The following is a 16,660-nucleotide window of genomic DNA, read 5'->3' as shown; positions in this document are numbered from 1 at the left end:
TTCTATATTCTATATCACACCGATTTTTGTCGGTCAAAGGTGACAGATTGGGCAAAATTTCTGTCTGCCACAAGTCGCAAAATTCTGTCAAATGACAGAAAGATGGACGCTGGCTAGAACACTAGACAGTAACAGATTGAAGTTCTGGTTCAACAGCCTCTACATCCTTTATTTCTTTGCTTCTTTTAAGACTGAAGGGCTATAGCAAGACCTACATGTACAACACATTAACAATCCTCTTGGCTTACTTCCCATTCATTGATTTTTTTTCTCAACTTTATTCTCAATTACTCCTCCGGAGGGAATATGTGACATCTGCCCCAGACAGCAAAATAAAGGGGGTCTTGAATTATTGATGCATAATGCTCTTATATGAAGAGATTTTCTTTGAAAGGGAGCCACTAGATTATCAAATACATTGAAGCCACTTTATTATGCATGCAGAAGGATAATCCAATGGCACACAGATTTAGACTGCTACAATAATGCAATATGAACTATACTTGTGAATATAAATGTTTTCTATAAAACAGAGCAGCTTGATTTTTACTCTTGGTAAGTGAATAGAATTTCTAGGTTTGGAGCATATCAGAATACTATTGTTTTGATGATGATACAATGTATTATGTACATTAGCTTTATTTTAGGATTGTTTAGGAACTTAGAAATAAACCTAAGATAACAGATTGATTGCATGCATTCATTATGTTATTTTTTGTATTTGTTAATATGTGCAGACATTCTACCCATACATATGTATGTGCAGGTTTCCCATGAATGACAAAACAGTATCTATCACTTTTTCTATCATTAGATAGAATGATGCAACTGATGCAACTGATGTACAATATGTATACTCAGCCTGTCTGATTTTTAGGTTTGAAACCAATCAGAACATGCTGTACATCATTCCATGGATGGTACCATGTACAAGCTCTAAAAGAGCGGCCAGATTTGTTTCAAATACCTGTATGATACTTATGCCAGCACTACCAAATTGGTCACAGATTTAGGGTGGGACACATTAAAGGACAGACGCACAGCAAGTAGACTCACATTACTTCAGAAAGCAAGACACTCAAAAACAGCCCTTCCGGTCAAAACCTTGTTGACGCCTATCCCGCACCAATCGCGACACTTCAACTCCAACTCATACAAACCTCTAACGTTTCACAAAGACTGCTACAAATATTCATATTTTCCACAAACTGTCAGAAATTGGAACATTTTGCCCCAAGTTCAACGCTGCAGTACTACAACTCCTGAAGAAGCAGCAATAGCGCATCGCACAGCTCCCCTGCACGCTTTACCCCAATCTAGGGGTGTTGTGCAGAACCCGTACAAGAACAAGAACAAGCTTGGTTGGATCCTTCAGGCATACCTTGCCAAAAACACACAACCCGAATTTTCCAAGCCATAGAAAATTCTTATTCAACCCTCCATCCCACCATGAAATATTTGGGGTCGTGTGGTGTGATGGCAGAGCATTCAGCTCAGAACCAAGAGGTTCCGGGTTCGAAAACTGCCAAGTCACCAACCTTGTGCCCTTGGGAAAGGCACTTTACATGACTGTCCTTACTTTGCTCAGGTAAAAATGAGTCATCACGATAGCGGGCATCAAAGGAAAACCAAACAAAGCTTTAAGGGGAACTAAATATCTTATACATAGGAACACTGTGATTCTGACAATGACATGAACCAGTAGTTGTAGATGACTTGGCTATGTAGTCAACCCTTCCATGTGAATTAAACATCCCAGCCTTGAATATGGTCTAGACTATTATAAAGGGCTATGAGGCTTTTTTTGGTACATGTATGTATATGTGACCTTTGATATATGTGACCAAGTGCACTACTGCAGATAACATTCAAAACCACATGCACAAGAAAAATTCTACCTGTACCACTCTTTTGTCTTAAACATTGTATAAGGAATACCTGCACAGCTCCAATTTTTTTCATGCACTAACCTGCTGCATATATATGTTATTTTCAGTCATGCTGCTGGTAATAGTATAACACATAACAGGAAATTAAAAAAGACCATGTAGCTTGAGTGTGAATACTACTGCATTTTTTGGAACCAGTACCGATGTGGGTTATAGCCTTTTTTCTCAAGCCAGTATTTAATAAACCCAAGTTTTTACCCAAAAAAAAAAAAAGAAGAAAAAATTAGGTAACCAGATCTCACCTTTGACCCATCTACACTGATGATGCGGTGTGTCCGCCGTGTACTGTCGAAGAAGAAGGAGACCCCCACCGCCTGCTTGCTGACCGGCAGCCATTGTTTCCGCGTCTCCGGGTCGATCTTGAAGACGTGCGCCTTGGTGGTGAACACCGGCTGCTCGCTGCGGCCAAGAAACAAGGAGTTACAGCCGGTCATGGCAGTGAACTTGAAGTGAAAACAACCCTTCATGATCTCATATTCTCCACAATTCAACATTATTTTACATCACTCATAACTAAAATTGAAAAACAGCTCAGAGCCCTTCTCTTATGTAGCTCCTGTAACATTGGTCTGGTCATGACGAACACTGTTAGCTGACTGCTCCTGCGATTTCCTGCGATTGTCAGTAACAAACATTTCCAATATCACTACATGGCATTGACTGAGCAGATATTGAAGACTAGCCTCTATTTCTCTCATACTATTGACATCTGTATGAAATATCACCAAGAAGATACATACTTGTCAGCACTTCAAATTGGTTTATCATCAGTTAGCGTCATTTTTGGCTCACACACAGACAAAATAGACCGCTGAGATAGGAAGAATACCAATATTCGCCTATCTGGTGCCAACAATAATCCGAGATGTTTTGTCTGAAATTGAACTTAGTTGACATTCTATCACTTGTTCGGAAGTTGCTCCTAGTCACTGGAAAATAGCAAGCAATGTTGCATGGAATTACATGTACACAAACATTAAAAATGCATACTGTTACTACAACACATTTGTATGCCGCATCTTACACGAGTTAGTAAGATAACTCAAATCTGAAAAAATAAGAGAAAGTTGTGGATGTACAAATAGTTCAAAAACTTGTACAAAAACAAAAAGTTACATCTCCAGATTCTATTGCAATCTGAACATATCATCCTTACCAAAGAAATGGCTCGGGAGGCCACCAAAGGCTACTGGTATCATCATCCGAATCACCAAAAAAGGCCTTCCTCCGCTGCCTTACGCTGGCTCCCAAAGTGGCAAACATCTATGACTGATATTTGCCTTTACACACGACCAACTATCCCAGTATATAGATACATGTACCAGGTTACATGTACATACATGAGCCCAGCGTCCATACACATAGGGACAGTATCTGTCTATATCTGATGAGTATCTGTATCTCAAATGACACCTCCATGCTTCTTTTCTCTCCAAGGAATTTCTTATTATGTTTTCTTCACACCAAGAGCAGACAGTCTCCAAGGCAGGAAGCAACCTTAAAGCAGGGTCATTCTGCTTATCGAAATCAGGGCATCGGGTTAGTTAAAGATGTTAGACAATTTAGATACAAATCTCACTTTATTTTGTTACACACTAAGAGGAAACTGTCAGGGGGATATATACCACAATATCAGTCCTCAGATCTACAAAGGGGCAGTGACAAACGTCCGGTGGTGTGTTGGATCTTGTTGTAATTGTCAAGTAAGTATAAGTTAAGGATGTTACACTTGCATACTGATAAGTTACTCATACGTCACAGAGTAAACTTTGGATAGATGAAAGAGTGACAGGTCAGGAAAATAGATATGAAATACAAGCAATATCAAGCAATAATGCAATGTCGCATTGATATCATATGGAATGCATCAGTGCCTGATATTCTAGAAACATACACCAGCCAGTAACATTCATCAAGTGAATGGTTTATACCTATTCAGAAGAACATGGAGTTGATATGCAATATTTTTATCTTTTTTTTACAACACCAGAGTACATGTATATAAAATCATTAAAATGTATGTACCAGGTGAATGTATCATCATCATCACTTTTACTGTTACACCTGCAAAATGCACAACACAGATGAATTTCAAGGCGTGCATTATCATCATCCTTACCGAAGAAAGGCAAGTGCGACAGCCTGCCACAGCTTGGCATCTCCCATGATGGCGCAGTCACCAAAATTACCTACACTACAGGACTACTGCTCATCACAAACACTATTCCCCGCTGAGGGAAACCTAATCCTAACCAATCAGCAGCATGTGATGCACCGAACGTCGGATGGAACGCCTCTGCAGCGACCCTTACCTTAAAACTCTGAAGCTTAAGTCGGGGAAGGGAAACCGAGACATGATAAAACCCAATTGGATGATGCTGTAATGAGATTTCTCGGTCGGGGTTATGATGTTGTCGCTGTCCTCTCACTCCAAAGATGGCTGACAATTAGATCAAGCGAGGAATCACTGAATATCTAATGGCAATAATGCAAGAATGACAAGATAATGCAATCAGGGTATTGCGAGGGGGAGCATAGTCAGGCTGTTGTTAGCCTGTCACTTTCAGTTGGCACAATTGCACATTACTTAGAGTTGAGATAACTAAGTTATACGAAGTTGGGAAAAGTTTACTTTATCTGAGAATATGTAATTGTAAGCAGGAATATAGTGTTATATTATGGCAGATACCATAAAAGGTGACAAGTACTTTTATATGGCATTCATTCTACCCTGTTTCTGTTTTCTTATATGCTGCAGTAATAGTCCATTACAATAGTTATAGTCCAACACCATTGTTTAGACATAAAAGAAATTATGCTGGGAAGATGAAAGAAATTCGGGATCTCTCTTGGGATGGTTTCCGATGTGTACTGATTCATATATTTGTAGGTCTATGCAGTAATAATCTCACATTTCCTCATTAATATCATGACAACCATTTGAAACAAATGCTCAACTGCCCCTAACTGTGGGAAGATGAGCACAGACAAATTGACAAGGAGGGGCAAGACAAGACCTATGACCATTTGTTTACATTCCCCTCCCAGACCACATTAGCTCATGTAAACATCTCCACAGGGAGGGTCCCTGAATACCACTGGCTGATAAATGAGGTATATCAGCTTGAGAGTTTCCGGTATTTATGTCGTGAATACTTTCTGAGTCATACATAAGGTACAAATTATGCACATAACACAAATCAGTGAACTTCCACTCTATAACTATCTAGTTCTATACAAGAAATCTAAAAACATTTGTAGTATATACTTGTAGGAAATAAGATCTGTGGGCAAAACAAGATTGACAACCGACGCTGTGCTAATCCACTTATGTGTTTCAAAACAACTTTTACGATGCCCCCCCCCCCCAAAAAAAAAATCAAAACACAAACCTGACCATCTCGAAAGCCTGAAACAACACGCAAAATTTACTCCAGAAACCTACCCCATGATCATTCAGCACCCTGAAGGCCGGGAAGTTACGGATTTAGGGAGATCAATGGTCAGCGGTTGGTTTCACTCCTTGTTGAGATCAAACAGATAATCCATCAACAGTTTTAATTAACGCGCAGATAGTTAACCACAAATCAATGAACTCTTCCATCGACCTGACACGCATGCGCTCTGACCCCCTGGGCTGTACCCTCGCAATGCATTGTGGGACGGTCTCGTAGATTCTCGCCGAATCTCGCGGTGATGCTTGCAGAATCTCGCGAATTCTCGTCAAATCTCGTGAGACGGCTTTTGTGTGGCAGCACAGAGATTCGTCTGCCGTTTGTGTCACTGGGAGGGGAAGATTCCTGCTGATGGTCACGCTCATGTCAACTGCAGGCTTTTATTAGCGTTCTTGTACGACTTAGGAAGGTTTTAAAGAGTCCTGCGATTGTCATTAGGTGGTCGTCAGAGACAGGTTTGTTCCGGATAGCCAGTTGCTGACAGGAGGAAGTTGGTGACTGCTTGCCCCATCATCGTCTCCGTCTGGGACAAAACAAATTTATCACAACCAACTTTTTCACAAGAGCGGAGAGGAAACCAGGTACGGTGGAGGCGAACAACTTCCCGCAGGGTGCCGACATGTCGTCGGTGACCACGATGGCGTTACCTGGCGCTGCAGTCGGCGGCGGTGCAGGTAAGTCTCACGGCGAAAGGGTTAGTAGCTTGTGGAGTCCCGCTATGACGATGAGGGCGGGGATCTTCAGACCTCCCATTATCTGATGGATGACCATAATTTGTTTCAGACTGAGAGTATCACTTCTCCGCAAATTATATCCAGTTACGTGTAAAATATCTAACCTACAGTCAATGATGCCAGACAGTATATGAATAATAGTACGGCATTTTTTTCACGACACTCAACAGACGAAATGAGAAATTCTTGTCAAAACAAACGTCTACTAGTACTACTGTCCCAGTTGTCAGTAGCTGTTCGGTTGTTCTTTACACTTTCCCGCCGCCGCGGTCTGATCAAACATAATTTTTTACATACAAGCAGACAAAATATTTTGACAAGTAAACAAAAAGGTAGTCCGCTATCTTAGATTATATTGTTTTCTTAGACGATCAGAAGAGTGGGAGTTGCGATCGGGACGCTGCGCCGCCTGGGGGCGCAAGTTTTCAAGTGTAAGTTACAGGTAGAAGTGGGCCGGGTCAGGGGTGAGAAAAAAAGGCTGCATGTTTACCTGTACATTGTTTCACACATTTGAACATACACGTAACTTTCAATGCAGATTCAACTTGCATAGGACAAACAAACTAGGTAAGATTTCCTCAAACTGTGTGTGTTACATTGGTATGTAAACAATGGTATGAAGAAGAGAAAGTTTGGACTTCTCAGTTCTCACAAAGCTTATCAAATATAGATTTGGTAATTTTTTTGCTACTCCAGGATCCAGCTAATCCTCGTTTGAGGTTTGAGAAGAGTCACACCTCAAGCATGTTAAAGAACCCACCACACTTATCAATAAGAGTAGGGGTACCTTCCCAACTACAAGTTGTGGATTAAATGTTCAGAGGTACCACTATTTTAGCAGCTTTTACTCACTGGTGTGTTATGCCTTAAGGCATTTTATCAGTTGTACAAACAAACAAAAGTCTCTTTTGTAAAAGCCTCTTTTGTAGTAGAATGATCTTAATATGATGTCAAGATTTGGTAAGGATACCATGATGTGTATGTGCAGATACAATGACGAGAATATGAAGAGGGTAACATTGCGGTCGGGAATGTTATGAGTCCAATTCTAAAGCACATTGTGAACAAATAAATTCTGTATGGCAATGGCAATTTGCAGTAAATGTAAAAGGATGTTACCATCAAAGTGTTGCAGTTTATTAGACCATAGATAAAAGCAAAGCTGTGTATTATGTTCATAAAGAAGTTATCATGGTGAACAGGGAAGTGCATACAAATTGCAGTGTATTAAAGCTAATGGATGCAATCAGAGCCCCTTTGTTAGTGTATTCAGTTCAGTTCTTCCCTTTTGCTGCATAATTTTAACTCCGGTAGGTCAATTGGGGAACACTGAAAAACCTACTCTCCAAGCAGAGGTTGATGGGGGAAGATCGTTCGCTTTTTATATATGGCCATTTTTTTGTCATTTCCCCAAAACTGCAGGGTTGAAGGCCTGTGTAAAGGCTAAGAAAACTAAATATGAGACTAAGAGTTATTGTCTCAACTCTTTTTTTTTTTTCCTCACCACCACCACCGGTCACGCTGGGGAACGACCACTTCCCTAAGCACTAGACCCCGCGAGGGGTATTGCTTAGTATTGTATAGAACTAGAAACTAGAACTCTCACAGATATTTTTCTCTAGTGTCTCTCTAGTGTCTGTATACATAAGCCTACCAACCAACCTAGACAATAGACATACATAAGAATTAGCTCTTTATCAACTTCCCTTCATATAACCATATAACCAGCTATTCATGACAATTAACCTATCTGTATTAATGAAGTGATCAAGGTGATTGATTGAGTACTAATTATCATAAGATAATACCCTGATAAGGTTCAGCTGTGTTGTCATTTGGTTCAACCAAAAACCTCCTCTGTTCAACAAGCTTTTGGTGCAGAGGCAGATGATGAACTTTTGGACTTGGAAAGGGTATCTTTTCTACCAAACATAATACATGTACACATGTATTACATTTGTAAAGGTAACTGAATTTGGTCAGAAAGTACTCTGTAACTGTATGTGAAACAACTTTTTTTGTTTATATCGCATCAGTAAACCACAACTGTCATAGCTTTTTTCTTTTTTTGTAAGAAACTGACACAAGATCTTAGTGGATTGAAAGTATCTGACCACTAAATACTCAGATACAGGTAAAAAAAAAGATGAAGGGTATTTGTTATCAAACTTGCATCTATTTCAAAGTACAGGCTACTGTGCTAGTGATGTTTGAACAGTTCTGCCTTCGGCACGAATTGCGGCTTACAGTTGTGTAGATAATAACTGCTTTGTGTGGAAACGTGGGCAAATATGTACCCAGCAGTTTGTTCAAGGAGCTAAACAAGCTACCAATCCCTACAGGTATGCACAGGTGTTTGCAAACCCCGTCCCTGGGTCTGGTATCTAAGTAAACGATAAGATTGTCCATCTTCAACAGTACAGGAATTGTTGGCAATTTTGAAGTTGAACTGGTTGCTCCAACTGTAAGTTTTATGCCTTCTGGGCATATACATCTCAGGGTCCATTTTAGCCTATGATCAATGCAGGTGGACATAGCTGTACTACCTTATAGCTGCGTATCACTCGTTTGGCAGTTCATAAGGTCAGTCTATGATTATATGAACAGTGAAAGACTTTATAGTTCGCAGTACTGAATTTGATGGTCCTTTGTACTCTTGTGGCTTTGTGATTTTAGGGAGTTTAGAACCATATCTCACTTTTCTTCTTGATCTAGGATTTTGGGGTCTGGACAAGAGTTTGTCCTCTCCAGGTAGACAAACATATGTAGCACACATCAGGATAGAAATAACATTCTTGTCATTGACAAATGAAGATTGTATTAAAACATGTCCCTAACTAAATTACATGTATAAATAATCAAGAGGTGGACTTTATTTGTGCACCTGTTATCTGTGCGATGAACCATTACTGCATTGTTTCGGAAGTGTGTCATTGACAGATGATTTATCAGCAGATGGCGTGTTGTAGGTTGGCTGTTTGAAACTGCTGTTTGACATGACATTCTATGGAAACACCAACAAAGGCATTATTATAGTGATACCTACTTTTGCATGTACTATGATTAAGTCTACATCATGTATTGATTAAGCTGGTGTGTTGCGCCAAAGGGCGGTTATACATAACCGGTTATAGTAAACTTACCAATACAGATGCAGATTACTTTTTATCCACATAATCTTAAGTCTCAACCATATCTGCACAATAGTATACTTAGAGCTTGGCCATATGATAAGGATTAATTGAGTTACTGCTTCTGGAGATGAAAATGACAAAAGACTTGCACTTAGGTAGGTCATAATCATCTGCCAAATTTAAACAGGTGCACTAGAGAGTATGATTATGATTATGAATGGGCATTTTGAAGTTCTGTTTTGACCCACAAGTTTTCTTTTCCTGGTAGCATTTGTCCTAAATGTGTCAGGCAATTGTAATTTAGGGTGCTAAAGAGCTGCATGTAGACTAATGTGATATTAGACTGCACAATTTAGCCATTGATACTTTTACTAGTAATACTACAAGTTGTAGTAATTTCTAGGAAAAATTACGGCCTTGAAAATGTGTCTGGACATGTAGGATGTCAGGGCTAATGAAAATTGGCACCTGTTCAATTTTTGAGTGATTGGCCTTCTGGCATTGCTAGGCTAGCATACTTTGTCATGTTGTCAATGTGAAATTAAAACATAGTAAACTTCTTTTATTCAGAACCATTTGTTTTGCATGAGGCCATGAAAAACATGGTTGTGAATAATAAAAGCACTTTACTATTCAATCATTTACCTACCTGATGAAAGTATTTATACACGAAATGAGAGAAGTTGTGACAGATTGTCAGGTGAAATGAAAAAGGTCATTTGGTGCTTACACTTTGAGTGAAACATTAGAATTGAAGTTGAAGTAGTCATGGCAGATACTAGTAGTCGTGACTCTCTGTGCTTGCTTCTTTTGCAATATAAATATACATGTAGCATGTTTCTACATGCTGTTTTAGTTGTAAATATTGGCCATTCTTCATTAAAAACAGTTAAATTGTAACCTATGTCATTGTTAAAATGTTATATCATTACTAACTCTATATCCTGTTAAACACAAAAGCATGTTTTTATAAACAATAAAACTTTGTAATGCCATTCATGGCACATTTATTTTGTAAGCAATGTCTAAATATTTTCAGCACATATGGCCATGATGTTGTCCTCAACAAATGTTAATCGCTCAAATTTGTATCATGGTTTTAATGTAACAGAAGATACAATGTATATGGTATAAATTTTGCTCTTATTTTGGGCGAAGGCATGTACAACTGTTATTTGACATATCATATATTAATTTAGAAAGCAGAAGTTGATTTCATTAGCTGTGTAATAAGGTAGCTTATCCCCACCCTAATGTTTGGTGTTGTAATCATGAAAGGTAAATTTGTCAGACACAAGATATTCCACGTATGTATTGATGTTGAAATTTTGATCATCCCTTGGTAGATCCCTTGTCATTACAGTCATTGCTCATAAAGAGTGATGATTGCTTTCTGCTGTGTCCTATGAAGGGCCCAAGAGACCTCAGTTTAGCATGCAGGACAAGGAGGAACCAGCTGCCAGTTTCAATTTTAGAGCTTTACATGTAGTGATTTGTATGCATACATTCAAGTACATGTATTATGTCATGAGTATAACTATAAGGCTAATTTCTATCGGATGAACTTTTTTGTTTTCTCATGCATGAAAAATCCAACTTCTATCCTTTTCACTGTTACTTGCAATTGCAGGGAGTTAAAGGTATTTTCTTTTGTACGTAATGGATGTAAGTATTGAATACGGAACAAATATGTTACGAATTACTGCAGGCAAAATACTTGGCCTTTTAACCTTTAGATATAGTCTGTGGTTGACGTACCACACCAGAGTTGTAATTGTTTATGGGAGTGTTAAATTAAATTGAAAATGACTTGTAGTATTGTCATGTGTATTTTACAATGTGCATAGCACTGTTGTTAAGCATGAAAAATTTGTTAATAACAGAAGGTATTTACCTTGGGGTTATATTTTGATATTGCCTTTTATGTGCCCCCTTCATCTTTTACCTTTCAAGAGCCTCTGTCAGATTATATTCAGTTGTATAATTCATTTATGGAAGGCCAGTATGCCAGAAGGAGTGTTTGTTGTCATAATAAGGTTTTTAGTATGCGCGTGCATGTTCCACCAGTTCAGCCAGGCCTGGAGCTGATTGTCAATATTCTGTGGCACGTTATGGAAGGAGTATTTTGGCTCCAAGAGGGGGGCGGGCACAGAAGAAGTATGTTCTCTCCACAGAATTAATTTAGATGTATAAAAAAGAAACTACTCAATCAATACTGAGTAATGAGACATGTGAAAGGAAATGATTTGCAAAGTCATTTCTACAAAAGAGTTACATGTGACACTGGGGCATGAATGCTGCGGCCCCCTGTTGGGACTTGTTAATGGTTTGACCCAGGGATCTGTTTATACACCATGATCACGTCGTTCACAACCACCACCACCTCCTGCATGAATCCAGTCCCTCGCAACTACAGCTGAGGCCATCTTGTACCATCACTCCTACAACCTCTACCCACCAAACCCAGCCTCCAAACCACCCACCAGGTCTTCCCATAGAATCCACTGTAGTCTGGGAACTTTTGTGAGTTTGAACTTCCCCATGGTCTAGTGCTGTATGTGCGTGTTCCTGTCGGTGTTGTTACTGGAGCTGATTCAGTTATGTGCATTTTATCATGACAACTGGTAACTGTAAATGCATGCCTGTAATTTTATACCATCTGCATTTCCCCTTCTTGTGGAAACTTGGCTTCAGGAAATATGGCTATACGGTGAATCTGATTGTGAAGTGTTTTGTAAAATCTGCTCACAATCTTACTTTAATATTCCTTGCCTGTGATATACTTGTAAGTGTGAATTTTTTTATTACATTTTGGTGAGAAAATTTTTATTGTGGATCTGTCATTGGGCAATTATATTTCTGTATTTACTCTACCAGACTATTATGCTTTTGGTTCTTACTTCAAGTTAATAATAATTTATACCAAGGAGAGCACTATATCAGTATATGGTATAATATACTGCGCTTGTGCCTATACATTTGTACTCGGTCTTTCCTGAGTTTCAATGATATAATTGTCGAGATTTACATAGGATATCTGCTCATCTACATGTAGATAATTCTCACTGTTTGGAATGGATGAACTGCTTATATTTCTTATTTTGGAATGCAACATGAAATTTCAACATTCAGTCAAAGGTTGATAATAGAGTAGCAGAGCTATTCAAAATTCCTGTCATTCTATGCAACAAGCAATAAATCAGCATATGGCCATGGATAACAACCGTGAACAATATAGAGTATAGTGTCATACTTTTAGCGTGTACATATGAAGTGTCTCTTTGCTGACAAAAAAATCCAGACCAATTTATTAAACGTACATGTACATTGTGTATGATGTATAAAATTGAATGTTTGAAACTAGCTAGTTAAGGGAGGACATATAGAGTTCTTCTTAACTCTATGCTGTTCACTTTGTAGTTTCAATCCAAATGCCATGGAATTTGTAAGCTTGGTTGTATTGTCTTTGTGGCCCCTGTGGTAGTATTTGGGTCTATCACTGGATGCTTGTTTTTGTTTTTTTTAGATATCCCTCCCTATGCACCTAATGGGGAAAGGGGAAACATGATTATAGGACAATCTTTTTCTTTTGCTTGCCCAGTTCAATTTGTACACCTGTAGCACACATACTTTTTTTTTGAAAAGGAACATTGTATTGTGTGTAACATATATTGTATGACAGTTATATGGTATCTTTTAGTACTGTTTTCTTTTAGATATGATAAAAAAATGATTAAAAACCATAGGCTTTCTGTTAGTATCCAATGGCTGTCCTTTAATTTGCCATGACCATATATAGTATGGAATAAACACACCTCATCCCACGTTGCACAGCAGCCTGTCATTAAAGTGGGTTGAAACTGACGTCACTCCTACAGAGTAATAATCAATCAGGTGTCCTGTGTTTGGAACTTTCCATTTCGAGATAAACATCAAAAGATTAGCATCTAAATTTGGAAATAATGTATTTACCCTAGACAGTTATAAATTCAACAGGTGGATCCTTTTGACCAGACTTGATGGCAAACCTGTGGTAAGGAGGTTCATGATAAATACTTATACCTATAGCTACATTGTACATAATGCTGTTCAACAGTTGTGTCCAATTTGCCAGTTCATGCCTTTCGTAGAATGACTACCATACCAAAGCTTTGATTACTAGTATTATCGTTCATTCAGATCAGATATCTGATGATGCTAATTCTTCTTTGAAAAAGTTTTTCAAAATCGATTCTAGCATATAAAGCAAAGCCCTGTAATACAAAATTATGTAGGTAAAATGTTTTGCTTTTAGTGTAGCATGATCATTTTTATTTTTAACAGTTTATCTTGAACCTCCTTAATGTATCTACATTTGTAACTCGACCAGTCCTGAAACATCGGCTTTCAAGCAGAATAGTATCATGATTCCTTCAGTTGTCTGCAGTGTGTGGACCTCATTTTCCCAAGGTATACATGTAGTTCAACTAGCAAATACATAATCTAAGTACATTGTATATCAATCTTGGTACCAGAAAGACAGTAGTGTAGAGTAGTGAAACATTGTGTTGCGTGACATGGAATTACAAATTTACATTGACATTGTTACTTTTGTAAGCAAAGGTGTTATGTATGTGTTTAAGCTTACTTGTACTGTATTTGGTCAGCAAAACTCAAGAAGCAATTAATGCATTGTAAATTATTAATCTTGATATTTTCCTTGTAGGTAGGATTTGGGAAGACGAAGGATAGGGTTAATTTTGGGTCTACTAGCATCTTTGGTATTGCAGCAGAGTAATCCTGTTAAAATGTTTTTGTATCTCCTGTTCTGGATATGCTAGTCTTGTTTCAGCCTACCGTGGGTCAGTTTCCAGTACATGTTTATTACCTTCGCCAAGAAGGTTATGTTTTCAGGGGCGTTCGTGTATGTGTGTGTGTGTGTGTGTGTCTGTCTGTCTGTCTGTCTGTCTGTCAACACAATAACTTGAGAAGGTCTTGATGGATTGTCTTGATACTTGGTAGGTGGGTAGGTCTTGATGAGACCTCAAAATGATTAGATTTTGGGCCACCTGGCGGCTTGTCATGGTACTGCAGCAGAACTTCCGGTTTTGATATCTCAAGATCCAGACATGCTAGGGTGACGAAATTTAGATGGTAGATAGCTCTTGTGCTGGGGATAAAGTGACATGAGTTTGAGCCCCCTAGTTGCTTGCTCTAGAACTGCAGGGGGGGTTTAATGGACAAATGTTTAAAGGGGGATAACTCAAGAACCGATGGATGGATCATCGTGATTTTTGGTATGTGGGTAGCTTGAGTGATGCTTGACATAATGATATTACAATTATGCAAATATGGATGTAATTTGCATAATTAATGAGGAAATTCTATTTATCTAGCTGCACTCCATAATAGGAAGTTCAAGCTTGTGACATATGTTATTAAGAATGAGAGAAACACAGGCAGATATCGATTATGCAAATGAAGACTTAATTTGCATAATTAATGAGAAAATATTATAATTGCATAGTGGTAACTGCCTGGAATTTTATACTTGGGGTGTTTGAAAGTTAAGTTAAGGTGAACATAATTAAACATAACTTATTCAAATAAGGACCTCATTTGCATAATTTATGAGAAAATTTCATCATGGCATTCTTTGTTAAGATAAGACTGTATTTTGGTGGAGAATATGATCAACAGATATAATTCATGCAATTGAGGATCCTATTTGCATAATTAGGGGGATTAATATATAATTTCTTAATCATAAAAGCTAACATCATTTGGCGAAGGTATGAGATCGTGGAACTCTAGTTCAAATGTGTTCTATATTCATTGAACAGACTTCTCAGAATCCAGTGACCTGTATGTAATCACCATCGTGCAAGTAATGTACACAATCATGTATATAGTGCTTTCCAGAAAAGCACCAGGGTCATTTGTATCTTGTGGGAAAACTTCTAACTCATTGCATAACTATAATGACAAGTTCTTTCTTTCTTTCGGGGTGACTTTTCGTTGTCTTTTCTATTATTGAGCCTCTAACCTCTGGTTGTAAGTGACAGATGGTGGTTGGAAAAATACAATGTGAAACCTTGGTGTCCTGAATAGCTGTATACTGATCTTAGCTGTTCTTCCTAGGGGCCTGATGATTGTGTTGAAGTTTGTGATACATTTGTACTGTATATATATATATATATATATATATACTATATTAACATACAGAAATGTTACTAATGGCATGCACATATAGCCATGCAATGTTAGACTTGGTAATAGTATGATGGTAAATATACGCGTTTTGCAGAACACTGTTAGTTTACCTATGTATGGTAGATGTTTTGGCTGTCACAAGGCACTACGTACACATGTACATGTACTGTCATGAACCTTCTCCCTGCTACCTAACCCTCTAACCAATAGAGAATTGGTAGCCAAATGACTTCTTTCAGTAAAGCATAAGATCACAGACACTAGTAATAGGTTTGATCCACTTACACTGGGATGAGTTCTTACTTTTATCTTTCAATGCACATGTATTGGGTTCTTTAACATGCATGAGGTGTGTCTCTCCTCCGCTTTACATCCCATCTAAGAAGAGCAAAGCTGGGTATTAATCTTTTTCAGTGAGGAAGTTGCCACAGGCTCACAACTTTGGACCTGCAAGGGATTCGAACCCAGAACCACCATGCATCCATTTGATGTTGACCTTGATGTGTTTTTCAGGTGAGGAGGCCCCATCATCCTCATCCTCGCAGAGTGTGGTGTCACCAGACCCAACCGGGCAGCAGAGTCGCAAGAGGAAGCAAGGCATGAAGGAGTGAGTACTGTCTGTCAGGTGTTGTGTGCTGGGGCTGGCCTACGCAGTCACGCTTTTCACTCACTCAGAGTGTCAAAGAAGGACTCGCAGTACTTAAAACAGCAGACTACACTTACATCCTAGCAGCCATTATAAATGAAAAGGAACAGTGCATGGAGAATATGAAAACAATATAGCTTTATAGAATACCTCTCCATCTTTGTGTGTGTGTGTGTATGTGTGTGTGTGTGTGTGTGTACATGTAGAGAAAAGGGTAATGTATTAGACGGATTTATTATGTAAATGTACTATCATTGTGTACTAAGTATTTGCTACTGCTATTGATCAAAATAAGTATGGGAATGTGGTCTAGACAGTGCTGTTGGCGGTACACAGAAAAAAAATCAGTATTACTCTGTAGCCCAATATTCTTCTGAACACAATACAAGATTATAAACAATACATGACAGTGACTTCAGTTGCGACTGTTTGACAACACATAATTATGTATGTTTTGCATTTTGTGTTTGCCACAGCTATGCATGGAAGCAAATATGAATGCCTGATATTTATAGTGCATCAATATGTTTGTATGATAATCCTTTCCTAT

General features: G+C 38.5%; 2 protein-coding genes across 3 annotated transcripts in view; one reads left to right on the top strand and one right to left on the bottom strand.

Annotated features, from left to right (window-relative positions):
* The window catches only part of LOC109466012 (homer protein homolog 2-like), a 16,696-nt gene extending 11,099 nt beyond the window's left edge, over positions 1-5,597 (bottom strand). For both annotated transcript variants that reach the window (XM_019763531.1, XM_019763532.1), the window contains exons 1-2: positions 5,395-5,597; positions 2,192-2,348 (exon numbers count right to left, since the gene is read on the bottom strand). In XM_019763531.1, the coding sequence (XP_019619090.1) occupies positions 2,192-2,348; positions 5,395-5,405 (168 nt within the window). In that variant the 5' untranslated portion in view covers positions 5,406-5,597. The remainder of the gene's footprint in view (positions 1-2,191; positions 2,349-5,394) is intronic.
* Positions 5,598-5,682: 85 nt separating this feature from the next.
* Positions 5,683-16,660, top strand: part of LOC109466010 (aryl hydrocarbon receptor nuclear translocator 2-like) — a 29,012-nt gene continuing 18,034 nt past the window's right edge. Inside the window, 2 exon segments of the mRNA XM_019763528.1 lie at positions 5,683-6,078; positions 15,978-16,071. Coding sequence (XP_019619087.1) covers positions 6,024-6,078; positions 15,978-16,071 — 149 coding nt within the window. The 5' untranslated portion in view covers positions 5,683-6,023.

This window comes from Branchiostoma belcheri, unplaced genomic scaffold, assembly GCF_001625305.1.
Source record: "Branchiostoma belcheri isolate BF01 breed outbred unplaced genomic scaffold, Haploidv18h27 scaffold16, whole genome shotgun sequence".
NCBI lineage: Eukaryota > Metazoa > Chordata > Leptocardii > Amphioxiformes > Branchiostomatidae > Branchiostoma > Branchiostoma belcheri.
The sequence above is the reverse complement of the archived record's forward strand: the minus strand, read 5'-3'. Positions and strand labels throughout refer to the sequence as shown.